The 25,960-nt window shown below is 35.0% G+C and overlaps 1 protein-coding gene across 2 annotated transcripts in view; it reads left to right on the top strand.

Annotated features, from left to right (window-relative positions):
• Positions 1-25,960, top strand: part of PIK3C2G (phosphatidylinositol-4-phosphate 3-kinase catalytic subunit type 2 gamma) — a 328,570-nt gene that overhangs the window by 83,508 nt on the left and 219,102 nt on the right. For both annotated transcript variants that reach the window (XM_060305870.2, XM_030841385.3), the window contains 2 exons: positions 5,180-5,310; positions 12,610-12,798. In XM_060305870.2, the coding sequence (XP_060161853.1) occupies positions 5,180-5,310; positions 12,610-12,798 (320 nt within the window). The remainder of the gene's footprint in view (positions 1-5,179; positions 5,311-12,609; positions 12,799-25,960) is intronic.

The following is a 25,960-nucleotide window of genomic DNA, read 5'->3' as shown; positions in this document are numbered from 1 at the left end:
GTACTTTCTGTCTCTGTAGATTCACCTATTCTGCCCATTTCATATAAATGGAATCATACAATGTGTGTTCTTTTGTGGCTGGATTCTTTTACTTAGCATAATGTTTCAAAATTCATCCACTTTGTAGCATATATCAGTACTTATTTCTTTTTTATTGTTGAATAATATTATATTATATAGCTATACCACACTTTATCCACTTATTAGTTGATATGCATTTAGATTGTTTCCACCTTTTGGCTATTAAGAATAGTGCTGCTATGAACATTCATATACAAATTTGTGTGTGAACATATGTTTTCATTTATCTTGGGTGTATACCCAGCAGTGGAATAACTGGGTCTCATTCATTCCTAAGGTTTTATTTACAGTATCTTGCAGGTTCACTTCTAAGTCTGTATCTTTAGTTCAGACTCCTTTACACCACAAGCTTCAGACAAATATAAGCACGTGCCTGCCTAGCTTCTCACCTGGATATTCTGTAGACAGCTTCAAAGACAACACATCCCAAACTGAGCTCACCATCCTCTCAGAATGCTTTCACTCCCTGAATTATTTATGTCTGTTCATGCCCCCAGATACACTGAGCTGTTTCACTTGTCTCCTTGTTTCTCACTACTCATATTCAGTCCACAGTATATTTTGCCAACTTATCTCCATGTGTTCCTCATGTCTGTCCTCACAATTCCCCACCTCATCTGCCCTAGTTCAACAGTTCCCTCCTAGGTTACAACGGTTTAGATGTTTTTTTTCTTGACTTTAGTTTTGTTATTCTCTAATGCAAAATCCACAAGTGTGATCCTTCTAAAATGTAAATCTGAACCTGCCACTCTCCCATTTATACTCTTCAAGAACTCAGCGCTACCTAGAGAATTAAGGATGAGCAATACAACATAGCCCCCTCCACTGTTTCCCTTGCCACTCCTTGACTGACAGTGTTGCTCCAGCAACACTGAAAGAGTTATAGTTTCTGACATGCATTGTCCTGCTTTTACCTTATGTGCATTTATGAATACTATTCCCTGCCTGCAATGTATCTACCGTCTTCCCTTCACCATCTACTGCCCATCTCTCAGGCTTAGTGTCTGTAATTGTTATTCACCTTTTAGGATCCATGGACCCTTCTCTAGGGATCTCTCTCTTACCCCCTCCTCTCTTTCCACTCCAAGCAGGGTTAAGTGCCCTTCCTCTATATTCACATAATAGCCAATAAGATTTTTATCAACACATTTACATTATATTTCTTTCTCAAGAACTTCTTTCCCATTGACTTCTTGATTTTTGAGGACATTGACAGTGTTTTATCCCCAGAATCTAGCATAGCACCAGGAATACAGTATTTGTAAATTACTGATATGTGTCCATACCTCTGATCACTACAATAATCAAACCTACAGATATTTCTAAACTTAGCACTTTGGTCCGCTTGTTGGAATTCTGATAGATACCACTATGTTCAGTTTTTCTTCTTGTGTGAGCAGTCCTTCTCTTTAAACCATAGTTCTTACCTCCTCATTCATGCAAAGTATTTTCCTTTACCTAACATTTCATTACCTGCTTATCCTTAATTATCAGCAATGTCATGGGGAGGCAACAGTCTTAATATTGGTACCTGGTCCTTAGACCACAGTACAGTTTGTGCCCTAATGTAGCATAGGTTCTTTTCTCTTCACTACTGAACCACTATATGGGTCCCTCTTTTACAGCTCCTTCCTTGAGACTCACAGCAATTGCCATCTAGTTAGTAGGCATCCTTCCCTCCCTTGAACTGCATAGAACTTATGGTCCAATATTTGTGTGCCTTATAATATCCAAACTACATCTACAGTCAGGCTGCATTTCTTTGAACAAACTGAAAGAATCATGGGGGTCTGAGCAAGCCCATGGACACCTTATTGGCATGGTTGTGGATCATGGACACTAGGGACATTCACAGCAGCTCCTTCAAGGAATTCCAAGACATGAAGTCATAGTAGAAACCGTGGTGGCCAAGTGTAAGTGGAAAAGGATGAGGGAGGAAGTAAAGTAAGATGGATAAGTGGAACACAAGAAGCTAATGTTCAAATGTTTAAGGAGGTATGAATTAGAAGTTTGGATGACTGGGTCTGAGTATTTGCCTGTACCCCAGAAGAAAGAGCCTCATAATTGTTTTTGCTTGAAAACAGGAGTATATCTTCAACACTTGACAAATAGGTGTCATGGCACATGCAGTGCACACATTAAAAGAATGCTCCTGGAGCATTCCATTAAAAAAAAAGACTGAGGCCAAGGCCAGACTTAGTGGCTTACGACCACGGAAGGAGAAGAGTCACATGTTTGCCATTAATAACTTGAAACACAGCTTTGGGGTGCTATATACATATTGTACCCTATTTTAATTGTTAATGTTTACCTTTTCCTCCTCCGTAATGCATAGTACTCAAAAGAATTCTAGGGCAGCAGTTGGCAAACTGTCAGGGCAGGAGGAGCCGTGAGCCCGAGCTGCACGCAGCGGCCGCACGGCAAAACAGAAAGCCAGCTGAACAGAGTGCTCAGAGTGGCACTGGCAGCCATGACGCGGGCAACCCGGGCGGCCCAAACAGACTCACAGGAAGCCTTCGTGACTCCAATTGCTCCGCGGACTGCAAGCTGTGGCGGCACAGCCCCGCTACAGCAGTCGCAGTCTCTGTGGGGCTAGCAGAAGCCATTTTGCTTTTTCACTTACCACCTCATTTCTACTCTAGTGGCTTGGACAACAAGCCGTGTGACTGACAGGGTCTTGGTGCTCTGGCTAGGTGTCAAGCCTGTGCCTCTAGGTGTGAGAGCCAAGTTCAGGACACTGGTCCACCAGAGACCTCTGCCCTCCACTTAATATCAAACAGCGAGATCTCCGTCTCAATGCTAAGACCCAGCTCCACTCAACGACCAGCAAGCTACAGTGATGAACACCCCAAACAACTAGCAAGACAGGAGCACAACCCCATCCACTAGCAGAGAGGCTGCCTAAAATCATAATAAGGTCACAGACACCCCAAAACACACCACTGTATGTGGTCCTGCCCACCAGAAACACAAGATCCAGCCTTATCCATCAGAACACAAGCACCACTCCCCTCCAACAGGAGGCCTACACAACCCGCGGAGGGGCCACAACAGTGAGAGGCCCGCATACCAAAAAAAAAAAAAAAACTACAATGAGGTGTCACCTCCCACCAGTCAGAATGGCCATCATCAAAAAATCTACAAACAATAAATGCTGCAGAGGGTATGGAGAAAAGGGAACCCTCTTGCACTGTTGGTGGGAATGTAAATTGATACAGCCACTATGGTGAACAGTATGGAGTTTCCTTAAAAACCTAAAAATAGAACTACCATACGACCCAGCAATCCCACTCCTGGGCATATACCCTGAGAAAACCATAATTCAAAAAGAGTCATGCCAAATGTAAAATAGCTAGCTAGTGGGAAGCAGCCACATAGCACAGGGGGATCAGCTCAGTGATTTGTGACCACCTAGAGGGGTAGGATAGGGAAGATGGCAGGGAGATGCAAGAGGGAGTATATATGGGGATATATGTATATGTATAGCTGATTCACTTTGTTATAAAGCAGAAAGTAACACACCATTGTAAAACAATTATACTCCAATAAAGATGTTAAAAAAAAAAAAAGAGTTCTTGGGCAAATACGTTAACACATACTTTGGGTGATTTTCTCTTTTGTGAAAAATTAGAACAAGAAACAATTGGGGAAAATCCTAATTTTTTCTATAAGTGGCTCAAGAATCAGTAACTGTTTGCCTTCATAATATATGAAGATATGCAGTTTGTATAGGGCCTCATTCATGTATCAGAAATGAAAAAAAATTTCATAATTGAAATATATCAAAGAATTTATTATGGATTGTTCACAGGGAGCTTCTGTATTCTCATGTACTACTGTATTCTCATCTATTACCTTTAGTTTCTCATCTACCCTGCCTTTACTTAGGACCAACATAAAATTGAATTAGCTCATTAAATACTATTTCTAGTATTTTTGTTTTATGTGTTTAAAACATTTGGATACATAAAGAGTACAGTGTAACATGCTAATACTGCAGGCACTTCTCTCCAAGGCATCAAGATTACTCTTTCTGTCAAGAGGCAAAATTTACTATAATATTGCTTTGGTTTAGCATTTCTGTTAGTTCTTTTTTCATGTTGGAATAGTAACTGATAATTATAACAAATTTATACCAAAAACAAATTTTGCAACAAATTGCAAAGGTTACAGAATAAAATTGCTGACTTTTTCAAATAAGAGCCCAAATAGATTAAACTGCATCTCACACTCTACCTTATAATACTCTTCCATTTTCTCTGAGATCACAACCTAAGGTAGTTCAGCAGAGAAAAATAAATTCTTTAGATTTTTCTAATATGAAAATGAAAAATAATATATGATACTCTTAAGCAAATATTTTGGGCAGTAAAATATTTAGCTCATTTACATACTTCGAAACTGTATGTTTTGTTAACTATTATTTTATTTACTAGAATCAGATTATCACTTAAACATGGTTTAGTGGAAAGCATGTTGAGCCAGGAAAAAAGAAGGCCTGCATTCTAGCTCTGTCTATAAAGCTGAACTATAGAGCCACAGCAAAAATATTCTATTTGGTTTTATACTCGTGAAACAGATCTTTACCAGAGAAGATTTCACTATCATGTCCACAGAGTGGTTCACAGATTTCAGATAGTAGAGACCAACATAAAGTAACTCTTTTTATTTTATCAAGTGATTATATGAAAAAAGTATAATTACCATCTATAATTTTCATCATTTAATAATAGAAAGACATTTTAGTAATGAAAATTGGAAAGGATGTAATTTCAGCACTGAACAAAAATGTAACATTTAACTGTATGAAAAGTTCATATGTTATTATTTTTCTCATTTTTTCTAAGATAATGTTACAGTCTACTAATTTATATACCATTTATATAAATAATTGAGGATTTGCCAAATATCATGTATATTTAAACACCAAGTCCAAACTGTAATGATTCTTTTAAAATTATTTTTAAATAATAAAAAGCACAGAAAATATAGGGTATTTATTTTACTTTAGTTTCTATAAATCTAAGATAGAAATCATTAAATTAAAAATGCATTTTTCAGGCGTTTGATACATGGCAAACCATTTTATTTATTTCAGATTGATTTTCCAGCTACTGAGTGGGAATATATGAAACTTGATTCTGAAGAGAATAGAAGTGATCTTGAAGAACCACCCAAAGAATGTTTAAAACATATTGCCAGACTTTCACAGAAACAGTCTCCCTTACTGTAAGTGACCCAGTTCTTGGGAGGGAATTTTGCCTGCTGTTCATGATACCAGCAGTCATACTAGAAGCACTCATATCTTTCAAGAGTGAACCTTCCTTCCCACGTAACTCCTTTCATTTCCTAAAATCATGCCTGTTGGATGATCAACTGATGTTTAGGAAATAAATTAGTAATTTTTCATGGTTTTTTAAAGATTTTTTTTCCCCTTGGGGCATTTAGTAACTTTGTTTGGTCAAAGGAAAAATAAAAGGATTGGAGATCATTCAGTTCAAAACAACAAAGCAGAGACTGATACAGATCAGCATTTAACAGTGATAAAACATTGCTCAGTCCTTCAAGTAGGACAGGAAAATGTCCTACTAAACAGGAAAATGCAAAATTTAATTATAATGGCAGATTAAAAAAGAACAGAAATAAATCATGTTTTAATAGCACTAAATTAGTAACTAAGGAATACTTAAATTTTGTCAAACAGTAATTCTCTGGGGAAAAAAAAAGACCAGGAAGAATTATAAGAGAATACTAATTCTCTCTTTGTAATTACTATTTGACTTTAATATTTGGTAATATCTAAGCCACAGCTTATGGTGCTCATTACTAACATGGAAAAAGCATAAAACTAAGAAAGCAACTCTGTGTGTGTGTGTGTGTGTGTGTGTGTGTGTATATATATACACACACACACATATATTTGTGGTGATATACATATATAACATAATAAAGCATTTTATTCCAAGAATAAGAAATTATTTAAAGGTTTTGAATGGGGTAGCATGTGATCTGAATAATCTTTTTGAGTGATTCTTTTGACTACAAGTTGAAGAATGGATTGGAGAGGAAGTAAGTGGAAGCAAGCAGTACAGCAGAGTAGCTTATGTAATATTTTAGGCAGGAGGTCGTGGTCACTAGAACTAGGGAGATGGCAGTGGACACTGGTAATAATGGCTAGATTTGGAGCATATTTGGAAGTTGAGAAGACATGACTTCATGATTATTAGTAAATAGGAGTTAAGTCAATTAAAAAACCAAAGAATCAAGTTAAGTCAATGGAGAATCTAAGGTTTTTGAATTGATGAACTGGGCAGATGTTAGAGTCATTTTCTGGAGGAGGAATAAGTTTGAGACCGTCCAGACTGAGGTGTTGAATGTGATCAAGCATTCCATTTTGGGTAATCTTGTTACTCCCCTGATCTCTAATTTCAACTTGTCTTACTCTTTTCCTCATTCACTTCAAGCCAGTGACATCAGTTTGCTTCACATACTTCACATGTGCTATATTCCCTCTCCCATCTCAAGGCCTTCTTATTTGGTGTTTCCTCTACATGAAATACTCCTTCCTAGTTCTTCACATGACTGAATCATCTCACCCTATAGGTCTTCACTTAATTGTGATCTTCTCAAAGAGCCCTTCTTTGATCACCCTACCTAATGGAGTTTTACTCTCTTTACAATCTATCTTATTACCTTTTATGTTATCACACTTAGCAGAATCTATTATCATCTTATTTATTAATGTGTTTTTTTCTTATTAGCTTGTAAGAGCTGAGAGAACAAGGAACCTATCTGTCTTGTTTATCACTACATTTCCAGTGTTCTACACTGTGCCTGATAAATAATATGTGTAAAATAAATGTTATAATGAATAAAGTTCCTTTGCATAGAATTTGGTATAAAAATTACCTTAAGGATTGAAAATGTTGAAAGACTCTTATACTAGACTATTGTCATCTTAACTAGGTGAAGCATCTTTTTATACTCCTTAATCAAAAATATAAAACCTTGCATTTAACAAGTGTGTCACATATCAGAGGCTAATATATTTGTAATGAGAGATTTTTAATATATAAAAAGATACTATACTTTGAAATTATAAAATATTCAAACAAAAAATATCAAAACCAACAAATAATAAGCACAGTAACTGCCTTTAAATATTAAAGGTTTGTGTTTTTAAATTAACCCCAGTGATTTCTGACTGGTTTTATACTTCAGTTTCTATTTAAGAGAATAACTTATACTATAAAATAAGTAACATTTTCCTCTGTTTCACCCACTCAAATACAATTATCAGTGCTCAGTAGAGTACAATTTCATTCTGGACTGTGAAAACAGATGGAGACCAGCCTTCAATGTGATAAAACTTGTGTTAGAAACAGATTAAATTCATTTTCAAAATACCACATTTTATCATTTAGTTGGTGACTTAATTATTCCTTCTTTCAAATTGATCAAATGTAATCAGTCGGAAAGTTCAGACTCAATGAAATTCAATGAAAATGTACCTATAATATTTGTAAAAATAAGAAAAACACCTTCTTGATGACAGCTAAAAGAATATGTCAGATATAAAGAAAATCCTGGAACATAAGGTATAAAATAATTTGGTATGAAAGAAATTATGCTTCCACTTCTAGCCATGAAGATTACCTATTACTAGACTAATCCTCCTGAATTAAAGAAATATGACACAAGAAAAATACATATGAAACAACTGCTCTCAGAAATTGAACAGACAGGCCTTAAGGTGAACGCATGAATAAAGTGACTTTCAGCCCAGAGGCATTTTCTGTACCATAGATCTGGGAGGTATAATTAAAGAAGAGCATGCAGGTCTTGCTGAGATTTAAAAAAAAAAAAAAAAAAAAGCAGAGATCGGAGTTTATTGATGCTGAGGCAGCTGGAATTTACAGAGCATAATAGTAGAGAAAAGGAAGATGTACAGGTTAGGAGCTACAGAAATATGTATTGGTGTCCCCTTATATATTTAGCTGAGTACTAAGCTACTCTTGAGCAGATAGAGATTTCGTAGGGATTGCTAAAGAACTGCTACAGGGAGATGTGAAATAAATGTAGATTCTAGAGGTTGCCCAATGCTGGGAGACATAGAAATTCTGACTAGTAATAATAGAGAAAGATCACCACACCCCAGCATTCAATAAAGAAATCAGAAAGATGCATATTAGGAGTAAGTGTGCTCTAGCCCAAGATTAAGGAGTATACTTGACCTAGCCTAACAAATCGTAAAAACAAGCCTCAAAAGGATCAAGCTGCTCTGCTAGTAATTAAACAGACTACTAAAAAAATTGAAACATTCAACACTCAAAAGATAGCAAAATGCAGAATTTTAAAGGTTTAGTGTACAATCAATAACTGCTAGACATAGGAAGAGTTAGGAATATATAACCATAGTCCAAGAGGGGGCAAAGTAGTTTACAGAAACAGATCCAAATATTTTAAAACTATTATAAAGACTTTTATGGATTTAAATAAAAAGATATGTATGAGTGAACAAATGAAGTCTCAGTAGAAAAATGGAAATTTAGGAACTGAAAAACAATATCTAAATTTTTTAAAAAATCACTGGAAAAGCTTAATAGATTGCATAATGAAGAAAAAAAGAACAGTGATCTTGAAGAATGGGCCATAGAAATTATCCATGTTGAAGTACAGAAAGAACAAAACCTGAAAATAGTGATAGAGCCTTGTGACCTGTGGGGCAATATCAGGTAATATAATATGTGTGTATTGGACACACAGGAGAGAAGAGAGGGATTGAAGTAAAAAAAAAAAAAACTGAAAGAAATAATAGCCAAAATTTTACAAGTTTGATTTAAAAAAAAATCAACCCACAGATATAAGAAGCTTAGCAAATCCCAAGCATGTGTGCATGTGCACACACACACACCACCTTAGCACATTATAGTCAAATTTCTGAAAACTAAAGATAAAGATACATTTTTTTCTAACACATTAGAGAAAATCAACAAATTGCATCCATGGGAACAACTATAATTCAGCAGATTACTCATTAACTGAGGATTTCTCATTAGAAGCAATGGAAGCCAAAAGACATTATAACATTATCTTGCATTTTGAAAGGGGAAAAGAAAATACATCAACTTAAAATTCTATAACCAGTAAAATTACATTTCAAAAATTAAGGCAAAATTAAAACATTTTCAACTAAGCACAGCTGAGTTAGTTATAAGCTCATCTGTACTATAAGAAATCTTAAAGAAAATATTTCATGCTAAAAGAAGTGATAAGTAGATGGACACTCAAATCTACAAGAATAAATGAAAAGCACCACAAAGGGAAAATAGGTAGATAATAAAAATACACATTTTTTACACATTTATTAATTTATTAAAAAAATAATTGTTTAAACAAAAATCACAATATACAGCTGGGTTTGCAATATATGAAAGTAAAATGTGTAACAACTATAAAAAGAATGAGAAATAGAAAAATAAAAGCATAGTTTTCTAAGATTCTTATACATAAGGTAGTGTAACATTAATTGTGGTTGGCTGTGATATGCTAAAAAAGAATATTATAATCTTGAAAGAAAGCACACCCCCCAAATTTTAAGAGTACATTTAAAAGTCAAAAAGGTGACAAAAATTAAATTTAAAAAAATCCAAAAGAAAGCAGGAGAAAAGGAGAAATAGTTTGGACAAAAAAATTAATAACAATATGGTTGATTTAAACCCAATCATGTCAATATTCTGTTAAATATAAATTAATAAAAACCCCAATTAAAAGGCAGAAATTGTTAGCCTACATTACAAAAGTAATATCCAACTTTATGCTGTTTACAGGCATATATTTTAAAATAAGAATTCAGCTTGATTATAGTTAAAAGAATGGAAAAAGATATACAAGGAAAATCATACCATCTTGAAATATTTGGAAAAAAAATTTGACAAAATTCAACACCCATTCATGATAAAAACTCACAAAACAAGGAGTAGAATGGAACTTCCTCAGACTTCAACTCCTGAGTTGAATCTAGATCTATGGAAAAATCTAGAGTTAACCTCGTATTAAGTGGTGCAAGAATGAGTGCTTTCCCCCTGAACTGGGAACAAAGCAAAGATATTTGTCTAAATATTCCTCTTCAGTGTTGTACTGGAAATCCTAGCCAGTGCACTATGGCAAGATAAATAAGTGTTAAATGTATAGAAGTTGGAAAGAAAGAAATAAAACTTACTCTATTTTCATATGAGTGATTATGTACGATCATAGCATTTGAGGTTAATGTGCAAAATGCAATTGTATTCCAGTAAAAAATAGAAAATAAATTTTATTTTTCAAAATTCTATTTACAATATCAACATCTCTACATTAAAAAGTACAAAACTTTGCTAAGAGAAATTAAAGAAAATCTCAGTAAATGGAAGGATATATCATGTCATTGATTAAAATAACCCCTTTTGTTAAGATGACTGTTCTAGTCCTCCCCAAATTAGTGATAAAGATACAATTATACACCCGTTAGAATGTATAATTTCTTTTCAAATGATCAGTATGCTTTTAATTACACTCTGAAGACTTGGATAATTTTTTTTTTTTTTTTGCGGTACGCGGGCCTCTCACTGTTGTGGCCTCTCCTGTTGCGGAGCACAGGCTCCGGACGTGCAGGCTCAGCCGCCATCTCCGCGGCATGTGGGATCTTCCTGGACCGGGGCATGAACCCATGTCCCCTGCATCAGCAGGCGGACTCTCAACCACTGCACCAGCAGGGAAGCCCGGATAATATTTTTAAATGGGCAAAAATCAAGTGTGGGCAAGAATGCCGTACAGTTGGTTCTATCATACCCTACACATGATAATGTGAAATATTACAACTACTTCAGAGAATAGTTTGACAGTTTCTTCAAAAGTTAAACAAAAATATGACATACAACCAAGTCATTCCCCTCCTTAGTACTTTCTAGGGGAAATGAAAAATACACCCATATGAACACATGCACACAAATGTTCTCAGCAGCTTTATTCATAATATCCCCAAACAGGAAACAACACAGATGTCCATCAAATATGAAAAAGGATAAGCAAATTGTGATATATTCATACAAAGGAAGAGTACTCATTAATTAAAAGGAATAATCTACTGATACACTCAACAATATGGGTAATTTAAAAAACATACTGAGTGAAAGAAGCTATAACTAAAAGAATATTTACTCTATGATTCCATTTATATGAAGTTTGAAAATAGGTAATAGTCTAAAGTGAAAGAAATCATACTAGTGCTTGCCTTTGGTGGCATAAGAAAACTTTTATATCTTGAAAAGTGTGTAGTTTTTACTTGATGTATGCATTTGGCAAAATTTAATTAACTGAAGCCATGTATTCTCTTTTATGTAAATTATGCTTCAATAAAAGAAGGTAAAAGAGAAAAAATCACTGTTCAATATTGAAAAAATGAATTCAGTTAGGAAAATATAACTTGTTTTAATACCATAGAAATAAGTTGGTTATGGAATTTTTTCTTCCAGGGCTTTCTGGTGAGGAAGGTAGTGACAAAACAGAAAAGGAGACTAAATGTACCTCAAAAATCATCCTCTATAATCCAGTTCTTTCACTTTGCAGATGAAGATGGCTTCAGAAGAAATTGTAGAGAAATATCGATATTTAAAGTCTTTCAATAATTCTTATTATCCTGCTTGGGAGTTTTAGTTAATTTAAGCTGAGCAACAGAGTATCAGTTTGGAGGAGACAGTGTTGAAAAGCTGTCATTGTCATGTGAGAAATGCTGTCCTTCAGCTGAACCATGGTCTTGAATGCTTTTGCTGGAGTGTAAGCAAAACATGGTAAACTGTCAGTGAATCAATGGCCCTTGTCCTAGACTTAAATCTTCTGTTGGGACCACTCTCCAGAGGGGAACACTTGAGCACTTAAGGAAGTCCTATTCACTGGCATTTTAACCCCAAACTTCCAGCAAACTCTGAGAATTTAAAGCCAGAATCCAGGGACAAATTGAGATCTTTGTTTTTGGAGTTCAGAGCAAAAAGTTTTCTGAACTCTGATTGAAACTTACTTTGAAATGAAGGACTATGGTCTTCAAAATAGGCCATTTCTCCACAGGCCCACTTGGGTCTAAGTTAATTTATAAAGAATGTAAGAAAGTAAATGGTTAAGCAACTTTGTTCTAAGTAGTACATGTTGCAGGATTCAGATAAACTTGGTCTGCCTTAAAAGAGACAGAGACTCTGCCAACCAAAATGACTTTCTTAAAAAAGTGGCAAGCATAAAAGTGAGGAAAAATAAATGTGAATTATCTGAACTGAAGTTTATTTCATTTTACTTTTCTATAAAAAAATAAATTTAGTGGGAAATAAGCTGATAAAATAACCTATCAAACTGTCCCCAAAAGATAAAGGACTTGTTTTCCAAAATAAACTAAAATAAAAGTCCAAGAACTAGACTAACATTTTGTACTGTGTATTTACAGCAAACATTTGTTAGTGTAGCAAACTCCAGTAAATTATAGTTTCCAATCTGGTTTTGCAGACTCTCTGAGGAAAAGAGAAGATACTTATGGTTTTATCGCCTCTACTGCAATAATGAAAATTGCTCCCTTCCTTTGGTCCTGGGTAGTGCCCCTGGATGGGATGAAACAACTGTTTCGGAAATGCATACCATTTTGAGAAGATGGAAATTTTCTCACCCTTTGGAGGCACTTGGACTTTTGACTTCCAGGTAAGAATTGCATGACAGGCATGACATTACTAATGAGAAAAATTTGAAGAGAAAAGCTGTAGGACTATATGATTAATTCAATAGCAATTCCATTTGTTTCCAATTTCAGTAGCTATGAATATTAAATTTAGATAAATGTAAACTATGAATATAAATTGTAAACAAATCTAAACTATAATTGTGTCTTCTGTACTAAACTTGAAGTATAATTAATGGCCATAGTATCCTAAATGGAGAGTCTACTTGCTGTTACAGAAATAACAACAAAAAAAATTGAATAGGGAAAAATAAAATTCTCTACTTGTCCCCCTCTCAAAAGAAAAGAGTTCTTAAAAATTAAAACAATATCTTTTACTACTGAAACATGCAAAGCCTGGCAAAATACCCTGCTTACAGTAGGTTTTCAGTTAATAAGCCAATGATGATGACAAGAATAAAAGGAAAATCTATCCCTTAAATATTCTTCAGATCTTCCCTCAGAATAAAATGCATGGGGGTAGGGGATCTGGTGGGGCAATGACGTCATCTTCTAGTTAAGGAGAAGCATGAGGGAACAAGTGTGGTGTCTGGCTCTGGTTTGGGGAAGCAGCTCTTCCTTGGCTTCTGTTTCATATTCAAAGCCAAGAAGAGATATTTTAAGTCTGTCTTGATGGCATCAGCTCACTGATGCCATGAAGAAAGTCTGCAATCTCTAGAGTCAGAGAAGAATTGTGACACCCAGTTCTATTCTAAATTCTCTCTCAAGATCCTGATGAAGGAGAAAGGAGGGAGAGAAAGTGACACAAAGGACTTTTCAAAGGATTAATTTAGGTTTATTTTAAAATGTGTGTCTTTTATAAAACTTCTAGCATGGGAAAGGGAGAGAAAGTGTTTTCTTTTTCTATTATTTGTAAGCGTTAATAGGTTCCGCTCAATCTTCCAAGCTCAAAATTTACAAATTATCGGGCTTCCCTGGTGGCGCAGTGGTTGAGAGTCCGCCTGCCGATGCAGGGGACATGGGTTCGTGCCCCGATCCGGGAGATTCCCACATGCCGCGGAGCGGCTAGGCCCGTGAGCCATGGCCGCTGAGCCTGCGCGTCCGGAGCCTGCGCGTCCGGAGCCTGTGCTCCGCAACGGGAGAGGCCACAACAGTGAGAGGCCCGTGTACCACAAAAAGAAAAAAAAAAAAAGTTACAAATTATCTTAAAATCCTACATGTTTTGTGCCTCTCACATTGAATATTTTTTTCAGTTTTCTGATGTCTTCCATTAATTACTGCATGCCCAGATGCCCACTCTTCCTTGATAGATGATAGATAGATAGATAGATAGATAGATAGATAGATAGATAGACAGACAGACAGACAGATAGATAGATATAGAATTTTTCTTTTAGTTGAGCTTGCAGCTTTTCCCCTTTTTATAAGGCGTCTTATAGGTGGATCCTTCCTTGATCTTGCCAAGTAAAATTGATCACATCTTCCTAGTACAGTGCTTTGTTTCTTTATGAATTACATTTTATTGCAATGTGTTTATATGCAACATGTGAAACATGTAATTTGCCCATATTGGACTGAGAGCTAGTTAAGGCAAAACAGTTCATCATAGTGTTTCTGTTTCTCAAGGGCTTAATAATACCTGGGACATAGTAATTACTCAATCAGTAATTTCTATGAACTGATTAGCTCATAGAAATTTGGCTCAAAATGTGAAGGTTAAAAAAAAAAAGTGAAGGTAACAATTCACAGAGTAAGAGAAGATTTAGCAAATCATATATCCAATAAGGGAATTGTATTCAGAATATATAAATACTCTTACAACTCAATAACAAAACAATAAATAACCCAATTTTTAAATGGTCAGAGGAGGACTTCCCTGGTGGTCCAGTAACTAAGACTCCCACTCCCAATGCAGGGAGCCAGGGTTCGATCCCTGGTCAGGGAACTAGATTCCACATGCCGCAACTAAGAGTTTGCATGCCATAACTAAAACATCCTGCGTGCCGCAACAAAGATCCCGCACACGGCAATGAAGATCCCATGTGCTGCAACTAAGACCAGGCGCAGCCAAATAAATAAATATTTTTTTAAATAAATAAATAGAGGATCCAACATTTCTCCAAAGAATATATACAAATGCCCAGTAAGCACATGAAAAGATGCTCAACATCATTAACCACTAGGGAAATATAAATGAAAACCACAATGAGATACCACTTTACACTAACTAGGATAGCTATAATCAAAAAGACAATAAGCATTGGCAAGGATGTGAAGAAATTGCAAATCTCATATATTGCTCAAGGGAATGTAAAATGGGGCAGCCACTTTGGAAAACAATTTGTCAGTTTGTTAAATATTAAACATCAAGTTACCATATGACCCAACAATTCCACTCCTAGTTAATACTCAAGATAAATAAAAAGCAGGTTCACTCAAAAACTCCTACATGAATGTTCAGACCAGCATTATTTATAATAGCCAAAAAGTAGAAACAACTCAAATGGCCATCAGCTAATGAATGGATAGATAAAATGTGGTCTATCCATGCAATGTAGCAGTATTCAACAATAAGAAAGAACAAATATTAATATATGTTACAACATGAATGAACCTTGAAAACATGCTAAGCAAAAGAAGCTAGTCACAAAAGACCACATATTGTATGATCCATATATGAGATGCCCAGAATAGGCAAATGGATAGAGACAGAAAGTAGATTAGAGATCACCTAGGGCTAGAGGAGAGGGAAAATAGGGAATGAGTGCCAATGGATATGAGGTTTCTTTTTGTGATATGGTTCCACAACTCTAGAAACATGCTAAAAATCATTACATTGTACACTCTGAGTGAATTGTACGGTATTTATATCTCTATAAAACTATTTAAAATATTTAAAGAGTAGTTGTAAAGGTAAAAACTATGACTATATCTCTAAAGCATAATTTTCTTACAGGACAACTTTCTAAAGTTTCTAAAGCATTAACTGGTGGTTTTTTTTGAGGGGGGGTAACTTATTATTGTTTTATTAAAATGTACCTTGGTCTATTTTAAAGACATTTAAATGTGTTAACTAATATTTTTTGTTAAGTTCATGTAATATTTCTTATAAAAATCTTTGTCAGAATGAAGCCTGTAATACTGATTAGTTTTCTTGCTTATAAAATAAGAGGATTCACTAGATGGACTTCAATATTCTAATTTCTGATAACTAAGCATAATTCTGTTTATAGGAGCCTTCTCTACTTAAAGAGATGCTGAACATCTATTTGATTCACTTAATGTTTTAAATATAAAGATCAGATTTTTACTTAGTGCTCCTTAATACGACCTTGTTTTATTATCTACAATAACCTTAAGGCAAATACTATTATTATTCCAATTTTACCATTGAGGAAACTGAGGCTTACTGGGGTTAAGTTGCCCAACTGATATTAGTAAGTTAAGGAGCTAGAGTTAAATCCAGAGATTTGGAGCTTGCAGTCTTAACACTATGACTTACAGCCTTCCTACATAAATACATACTATTTGTTTACATACTAAATATGTAAATAAAACTATCCTAAAGTAGTTTGATTATAGTAAATAGCAGTACTTACTGTCTTATGCTTGGATGTTTCTACTTCACTGTGTAATTGCTTTTTTTCTGAATAACCAGATTTTTAGAGGTTATAGGGACTGGTTTCAAAGTAGAGAGCTGTTTATTAAGCGTCATTCAGGGAACTTAGTAGAAACTGGATTTATTTGCACATTGAACAGTTCCTTATCATGCATCAAAACAGGTCACTGAAAAGGTTGGAGTATTTCCATTGTACTTATCCTATGACTCCCACTCTCAGTTTAACTGAACTATTAAAAAACTTGAGGACAAGCTGTTTCCAGAAATGAACCTTTCAACTTCTTTAAATTCAAAAGCTGACTTCTCTGAGAACAAACAGTTTATGCTTGTTAAGTGAGTTGTCAGGGTGAGTTCTTCAGAGGTCTGTATTTTTTCTCCTTTGAATAGTCTTATTTTTTCAATGGCTTAACCTCCTGAGAACTGGTGTGCTCCATTTCTAGCTTGGAAAATTTTTGCTATTGTTGATTACTTAATCCTGTTTGAAGGTTCACCACCTCCTTTTGGCTTATTTTTAGCCAGAGACTTGTTGAGATTTGATTTAGCTCGTGTGGGCCATAGGGTGTTAATATTTCCATGACTGAGTGTTAGCAGTGTGTTCACCAGGTACTGATACTTCCATTAGAGAAGGCAGTACTGTCAGAATACCAGAGACCAAGGGCTAAGGTCTGTAGTTCTTGGCAGATGGTTGCTGTTTTCTTGAACCCTGGTGCACAGGTGCAACTATTCAACTGCTAATAATAAGCAGAAATTACCCAAGGAATTAGAAGGCAGTTCAAGGGAGGTATTCATTTAAAAATAGTAACTCTAAATTGGCATCAGAGGATTACATCAGAAGCTTAAATAAAAATTTGACAAGGTACCAGAACTTGCCATCCTACATGATGTGAAATTATTGTTTTGCAGGAAAAAGAGCAATACTTAATAGGCAGTGCCTTAGCTTTCAAAATCAGTTTCCTTGGAAAAATGTTCCACAAAAATGTTTGCACCAAACCACTATATTCTTTATTGTAGAGATTAATTAATGTATGATAAAGCCATTCTTAACTAGCATTGTAAGCAGGCAAAGTAGAATATGGAAAAGGTAGACAGTTATAACTTCCACATCTGACTAAGTAATCAAGTGATGGATGATGGTGTATCCTTTCTGTTTATTTATTGAGCAAAAATATGTGTACATGGAAATTGGCATGCAATGAATCAAAGAAGCCGAATAGGTCATAATGACTGTCTCTAAACAGTTTAGAGGGAAAGACTCAAACTGAAGATCACACAATATACTCTATACTATAATCAAAGTATTAAGTGCTGTATGCCCCCAAGGAAGAGAGAGGCAAATTCTCTCAAGGAAAGTAAGAAAAGTTTCACAAAGCAATTAAATTCTGACTTGAAACATTCATAGGAATTTCCTGAACGGAGAAAAGAGAAAATGGCATTCCAGGAAGAAAGACTAGCATGGTCACAGTTATGGAGGTTCAGAGAATAGTAATTTAATATAATATTAGAAGGGAATTGTACTGAGAGACAAGGTTGAAAAGAGTGGTTCAGTTTAGGTCGTTTGGGGCCTCATGAGTCAGGTAATTACTAGGAACTAACTTTACAGCAGCCCATGGAATTTTAAGAATGGGAGTCATACAATCAGATTTATTTTATACAGGGATAATTCTGTGAATTATTGTGAAGGGTGGACTGAAAAAAGAATAGAATAAGAGCAAAGATATTAGATAGATGCAAGTATTGAAATAGTCTACTTGAAAAATAGTCTGGGCCTGATCAAGGCATCAGTAGAAATTTACAGAACAGATCTGAGAAACATTTCAGAGGAAAGTGAAAAAGAGAGAGGAAATAAGGAAGACTTGGAGCTTTCTGATTTGGGTAAATGATAAATAATTACATCATTAACCAAGACAAGAATTATAGAAGAAAGAGCAGATTTGGGTAGTGAAGTTGGATGCCATACTTCAAGGCCTTGAAGAGGAAATGGAGAAAAATAAATTGTGCCTCTTGGAATAGGATTACTAGTAAAGGCAAGAAGATCACTAAAGTTGGAGGAGGTAAGAAAATGATTTTGATGTTTGGGGTTCATATGTTTGTTGAAATAAAAGAGCTTCAAGCATGTTTAAAAACTGAGATGAAAGATGCATGAAGGGAAGATCAGAAAACAGGGATGGGTGAACTGACAAAATGAGATGGCACCGACAGCCAACAACCTGGACCAAAAATGCAAATGGGAATTTTATCAAGGAGAGGAAGAGAGTAACTTGTTCCTCTCAGTTGGGAGGGAAGGAAAAATATGAATATGATTTTAGATAACTATGGATATGGAAGAGAAAAATGTGAAAGTTTCAGTATTCTCCATGAAGGGAGAGTCAAGGTGATATACTAAAAATGAAAAATATAGACGTGCATAAACCCAAAGATATGTATCTTGCCTTTGTGTACTTTTGAAGAGTTTCTGGAGTTGCTTCCATATTTCATGGTTGGTAATATAAGCTTTGAAATCAAACATATCTGTCTCTGCCACTTATTACTTGAATGACCTTGGACAAGTTTTGGGAGTAATAAGCATCATGTACCTTGCAGGATAAAGTACTTATGAGAGCTTTCAGTACATGCTGCCAGTTATTCTTATTGTCATTATCCTCTTCATCATAACTATACTTTTTTTTTTTTTTTTTTTTTGCGATACGCAGGCCTCTCACTTTCGTGGTCTCTCCCGTTGCGGAGCACAGGCTCCGGACGTGCAGGCTCAGCGGCCATGGCTCATGGGCGCAGCTGCTCCGCAGCACGTGAGATCTTCCCAGACCGGGGCACGAACCCATGTCCCCTGCATAGGCAGGTGGACTCTCAACCACTGCGCCACCAGGGAAGCCCCATAACTATACTTTTAAGAGAGTTCAGAGTTTTCAGATTTTTTTCAGTGCCACATTGTAAATATCAATAAATTCATGGGAACAATTTCATTTATAGTAAGCTTCAGTAAGCTTAAATTCACTTGTCAAAATGTATATGTTAAAAGTTAGCAACTTAATAAATATTTGACAATGGAATAATGACTTATAGCTTACTTATTAAGCTCTTTTACAGTATGTTATGTGATTCGGCCTATAAAACAATCTCTTTAATATTGTTACCAACATCTACAAATTCCATTTTACTGATCCCCATTTTACAGTTGAAGAAATTGAAACCCAATTTGTCTATTCATTCACTCAATAGGTACTTATTGATGGCCTACTTATGCTTGGCCCTGAAGCAAGCATATTAAGCAAAAAGATACATAATCTTGCCTTTATGGAGTTGTAGTCTACTGGAGGTGGGGAGAAATAGGCCACTACCAAATTGTAAATGTAAAATAACAGGTGTTATAACAGCTCTGAGTGAAAAGCACATGGTTCCATGATAACATAAAGGACCCAAATCTTTTCTCCAGAGTGGGAAAATTCTTCCCTGAGGAAGTTATGTTTGATTTCAGATCAAAGATGAGTGGGAATGAATTGGTGAAAAAGGAGAGTAAGAGAAGAGCTTCCTGGGAAGAGGGAATCTATGAAATGCGGAAACTGTGTTTAAGAAACAGGAAGAGAGCCAGTGTGCCTGGAATCCAGGGAAGGAGTGTGTGATATAAGATGAACAGATATGTTCAGATGGAACTAGAAGATCATGTTAAGGTCTTCTAAACAGAACCATGTTAAGCAACTTGGTCTTTATTCTGATAGCAACAGGAAGGCCATAAATGATTTTCAGTGAGAGAATATTTTGAATTGATCTTCATCTTTCAAAGATTCCTCTGGTTTCTGAGTGAAGCATGGATTTGGTGAGGGAAGCAAAAGTAGATGACAGAAGATGAGATAGGGAGCTATAGAAGTAGTCCAGGTGTCAGAGAATGGCAGGTCAGCCTTAGAAGGTGGTGGTGGTGACATAATAAAATGAAGAGAATCAGAACATTTAGAAGTAAAAATGACAGGATTGAATGGGGAGGAGTAGTGAAAAAGAGGGGTATCAAGGATTACTTTTTAGGTTTCTGTCTTATGTAAGTAGGAGGATAATAGAAGCATTCCCTAAGATGGGGCACGCTGGGTGACAAACAGATTATAGAAGAACAAGAACACTGCAGTTCAGGGTTTGTATGTTGGCTTTGAGGTGTGCTTGAGATGACTGGTTGTGGTTCAACAAAGATATCTAAGCTAGAGACCCTGATCTGGAAATCATCCAGAGAAGAATGTGAATTAAGTCAAGGGTGCAGATAAATTTGTTTAGAGAGAGAGGGCATAAGATAAGAAGAACCTTTATATTTAGATTCAAAATCCCTATGTTTTTTCTTAACATGATGCTGCTTTTGCATGTAACGTCTAATGCATCCAAACACAAAATCTCTCCATTGTGCTTTCAATACACCACTTGCTTAAAATAGGACCTTTCTAAGCTTGTCTATAAGTAAAATCAAAATGCATTCATAAAAAGGAACAAAAGCAATAACTACTCTTTAATTTTAAATAATAATTTTAATTAATACCATGACTATATAGTTAATTCTCAATATCCATGCGTAAGTCCATAGACTATCCATCAGGAAATGTCTGTACAGTTCCTATGTCCCTTTGGGCCTATGATTCATTCTTATTCCTTTTGGTTCATGACTAGACCAATGCCCCGATCCAAACAGACAAATTACACTGCTCACTATTATATGTCTCTTTGATCCATTTAGAATGAAATAAAATTTAAAATACACCCAAATTAGTCTTGTGTGTATCATATAAGCATATATGATAATATCTAGTCAAAAAATTAGAAGGCCTTGCTAGAAAAACTGGCCTAGTATTCTGGATATTTGGAGTCTAGTTGCAGTGTCACCATTAGTGACCTTAGGAAAACAGCTCAAACTCTCTGAGTTTCAGTTTCTTCATCTGTACAATCAGGAGGTTGAACCAGGTCTCCAAGTTTCCTTGAATTCTAATGTTTTGTAATCATGTGAAAATTTTTGAAGGAACATGAGTTATTCAATAGATAGAAGTTGACGATCATCTTAAAGAAGCCTTATTCACCATTTTTCCCAGAAAAAAATTTCTTCTGTCACATCTGATTGTTTTTTGAAAATAGCAAAGATATTCATATTGACATTTTTCTTCCAAGTTGATGCTGAGTGTGTCATCAGACTCAAAACCTGTTGGAAAAACTGTTCTGTACTTCTGATGGTTTTCTAATTCTAACCTGACATTGGGGCTTTTAACTGTGAATAGCCTCATGGCATTATGCCTGAATTCTTAGTGTGTTTTCAGAAGTCTGACATTTCTGTTACACTTAAATTTGACCTCAGATTTCTTTGCTTTTCAGTTTACTCCAAGCTGCTTTTTTTAAAGGTCATTTGTTACATTGCATTTGGCTTTCACCCATCACTTCAAAAGTTCTTTGAGTAAGGTATTGACCCTATATCATTTTTCAAACTAGAAAAAGAAGAACAAAAGAGAAAAAGAAAGAAAATAAGAAAAAAGTAGAAATGACAAAATAACAAGTCAAATGGAAAAAATTGAAAGATGTATTTTTCTGTTGAAATTTCACCTCACAATTCCACTGGTCCTGTTGAAGCTTGTCTGAATCCTTTGTGATATTCCTATAGGCCTCTGAGATGAGAGAAATTATAAATGTTTGAGGGAAAAGAGGGGGAATGACAATTACCAAGTCAGATGACTGCAAAGCCAATTATTCATTCAGGGAAGACATAGGTTGATGTGCTGCTGTCTTAGAAACAGGGCACAAGTGCCGATTCCTTGACTTATGGCCCCACTACAATAACACATGCCAAAACTATGTTGTATATCCAAAGTTTTCAAAGTGATGTCTATAGTCCTAAGGACGTTTACAGCGATGTCACAGATCGAAATTATTTCCATAATAATTCTAAGATGTCATTTCTCTTTGTCACACTCATTCACTCATGAGTGTAGGGTGGGATTTTCCATAGACTACATGACATGCGATATTGCAACAAAGTTAACACTGAAGCAGATAGAGAATTCAGCTGTCTTCCATTAAGCCAGACATTAGAGACAAAAATGTTAAACAGGATCATTCTTCTCACTAAATTTTTTCTTTGTGAAAATATAGACATATTTCATAGAAACATAGTGTTCATCTTAGCCAGTAATGGGTTTATTAATGTCATATAAAATGAATTGGTAAATATTTCTTAAATGTCCTGGTTTTATTTCTAATTGGTTATTGTTGATAGACATAACTCACATAAACAAAAACTCTTTGGAATCTTCCATAATTTTTAAGAGTGTAAAAGGGTCCGGATACCAAAAAATAAATTGTAGAATTTTTATTGTACAGCAGATTCTAACCACTGGTCAGTTTCTGCTTCTACCTTGAGCCAAAAAATTACCTAAATACTTGGTACTCTTCCTTTCCTGCCCATGTAAAGGTTCAATTCCAACTTATTTCTCTGCTTGACTTTAAACTTTGTGTTTACCCTACATTGTTGGCAAAATATAGAGTTGATATTTCACTGAAGTTTCTTTGAAAAATGTTTATCTTGAAGTTGTTTTAATTTTACTTAATTTTTCACATTTTGAGGGTTTTTGCCACGTCTTAGATTCTATCAACTTTTACAGTCAGTCTTCAAGGATTATTTTTTCTTTGTGTCCAAATGTCCTCATTGGACAGTAAGCTATTTTTAGGTAATTCCTTAACAATTACCATACACAGTTATATTTACCTTAGCTATGGTATCTTGTCCTTTTAGAAATCCCAGGGATGCAATTGTTAGCTCAATTCGGAAGTAACTAAACCCTGAATATATAGAATCACTGCTCACGAAACTCATGTAAAACTGAATAGTAAGCCAGTCTTGATGTTTTTGCTTTTGACCACAATTGTTTTTTTGTTCCTCTATTCAGAGATGCTTGGGAAACTAAATTAGATAGTGTAAAGTTACTTAAATGGACATTTAAAAAATTATGAATAACCTTAAATAAGTGATTATTTCACTGGACTCTTCTTATGCCTAATTTTTTAAAATTTCATAATAAATGAAAATTTGTTTCACCTTACATAATCTCCTCCCCAACAAGTAATGGAATTTTACTGATCTTGTATCCTTTTAATACCTCAAAACAGATAGATCTCCATTTATTACATTTTAAATTATTTTCTTATTGATTATAAGGAAGTTTCTTATAAATATAAACAAGGACCTAATTGACATAAGCCTGATGAATCTTCTAACGGGACTTTCGTTTATTCCCCAGACTCAAGGTGTTATGTCCATGCCTACAGTAATTAGTCATCCCAAGGTTAGCACGGTCACTAGAGAGTGGCTCTGGTTTATTATCAGTAAAAATTATACTTATTTTTCAAGCAAATCAGGTCATTGGAAAGTACAACAACCTAGCTTGTTGAAAATTCAAAATAGGTTGCGTTCTTCTGATACATATGACATTTCAGTGTGTAAATATCACACCACAGTCAGAGAACTAATGTGGGTAGCCCTCACCTCATTGAGGAGCGAGTTACTGAGCATGAAACGCCAACAACTATATCCCCAAAGATTAAATAGTTTCAGACAACATCACAGGAAAGAAATGCCAGGATTTGTGGAACATGTTTGTCCATTGATCTGTGGCTAAGTTCATGGCCCTGAAAAGGTATTAAGCATAAATTCTCCAGAGGCACAGATCCCTATTTGGGCCTATCATGTTATTCTCAATCAACTACAAGATATGAGGCTTGTTCTTTTACTCAACAATGTGCACTCTTAAAAGGACATGTGATTTGGATCTTTTTTCTAGTGGTAATATATTTGCAATTATTAATATATTTTCATAGTTAATTGAATGAGACTTGCTTTGAAAATTATTACTTTTTTAGTAACCAATAGAACTTTCATATAGAAAACTTGAAAACCTAAGCATAAAAAAGAAAACTAAAGTCATCCATGACATTTCCATCCAGAAATTTGGTATTCATATTTTGATCCTTCCTTTTCCATCTTTCTTGTTAAGCATATGGAAAAATGCACGCATTTTTCTAAATGGTATTATACTGCACAAATTGCACAATTTTTTCAAAATATTCTATTATTAAATCTTATTTTAATATTTTAATGACAGCATGTATTTTATCATATGGTCATAGCACATTTAACTTAACTGCTTATTTTTAGATATTTATATTATTTCCAATTTTGTTTGCATACATATATCCTCACACACACCTTTGATTATTTTCTTAGGAAAAATTCCCAAAGTAGAATTGCTAGATCCAGGAGTAAGCACATTTTAAAGATTCTTTTTAAATACATGTTCCCGTATATTGCCAGCAATATATGAAAGAGCCCATTTCCCAGGAACTTCACCAACACTGCCAGCGTCTCTTTTAATGTGGCCAACTCTTCCTAAAATAGTCAAATTCAAGTTATATTTGGATATGTTTTAATGTCGTTAGGTCTTAGCCACATCTCAATATGTCTTGTGGTTCATTTCTTGGCAATTTCTCTTCCAATTTCTTCCTGAACTTCAAGCAACAGTAATGAATAAAAAGAGACATTCCTTTCTATGAAGGTGCAAAAACATTCTTCCCAGCATTTGCACATGTTAATACAATATATAATTTTCCTTTTGGACTATACTATACAAATATTACTAGATTTTTGTTCTCCTATTCCTGAGGAGGCTGAAAAAAGAGAAAATAAACCCTTCTTTTCCATTACCTTCAGATTTGTTTTTCTCTTACTGTTTGAGAGGAAAAAAAAATCTGGAATTTGTATGAGTGGTGTTTGTGGAATTAAGCCTATTGCTACCAATGTAAATTATCTCAGAGCACAAGAAATAAGATGGGCTCCATAGTATGATTTTCTTCATTATTATCTTCACGGCCAATGCATTTTTATTAATCACTCAACATGTATGGAGCATGGTGCTAAATTCTAGAAATAAAAAAAAGGAGATAGAACAATGTTTATCTTCAGTTTATATATTCACTAGCTGAGGAATGAAGATACATATATATAAAATGATAAATCCTAATACACAGTAGCATATCCTAATTGCCCAGTGGATTTAACCACTCAAGGCCCTTGGAGTTCAGAGAAGTGATTGCTAAAGATTGGCATAGTGGCCTTCAAGGGGATTTGATCCACATTTTGAAGGAGGACTAAGACTTTAAGAAGAGAAGGGAGGGTATTCCAAGCAGAGGTTACAGTGCTCACAAAGGTGAGAATGAGCATAGCATTTTCAAAATAAAAATAACATACAATGAGCCAGAGCAGTTTATTCAGTATTACAGTAGTAGAAAGATCTGGAGTGTTCAGCCAGCCTTGAATATTTAAATGAATAGTATGGGCCTGAGAGATCCTTTGAAAACAGAAAACCATTTAATGGTTTATGAGAAATGAACTTACAAAATAATTCAGGAAATTTTATAAGGTATTGCTATGAAAAATGCTAATACCAGCATGAGATAATTATGGCCTAGCATAGACAGTTGCAGAAGAAATTGAAACAAGTGTAGATGCTAGAGCCATTGGGATAGAAAAATCAACAGAACTTGGCAACTGATGAGATATAAAG

Source organism: Globicephala melas, chromosome 10, assembly GCF_963455315.2.
Source record: "Globicephala melas chromosome 10, mGloMel1.2, whole genome shotgun sequence".
Classification (NCBI taxonomy): Eukaryota; Metazoa; Chordata; class Mammalia; order Artiodactyla; family Delphinidae; genus Globicephala; species Globicephala melas.
This window is presented reverse-complemented; position numbering and strand designations above follow the sequence as displayed.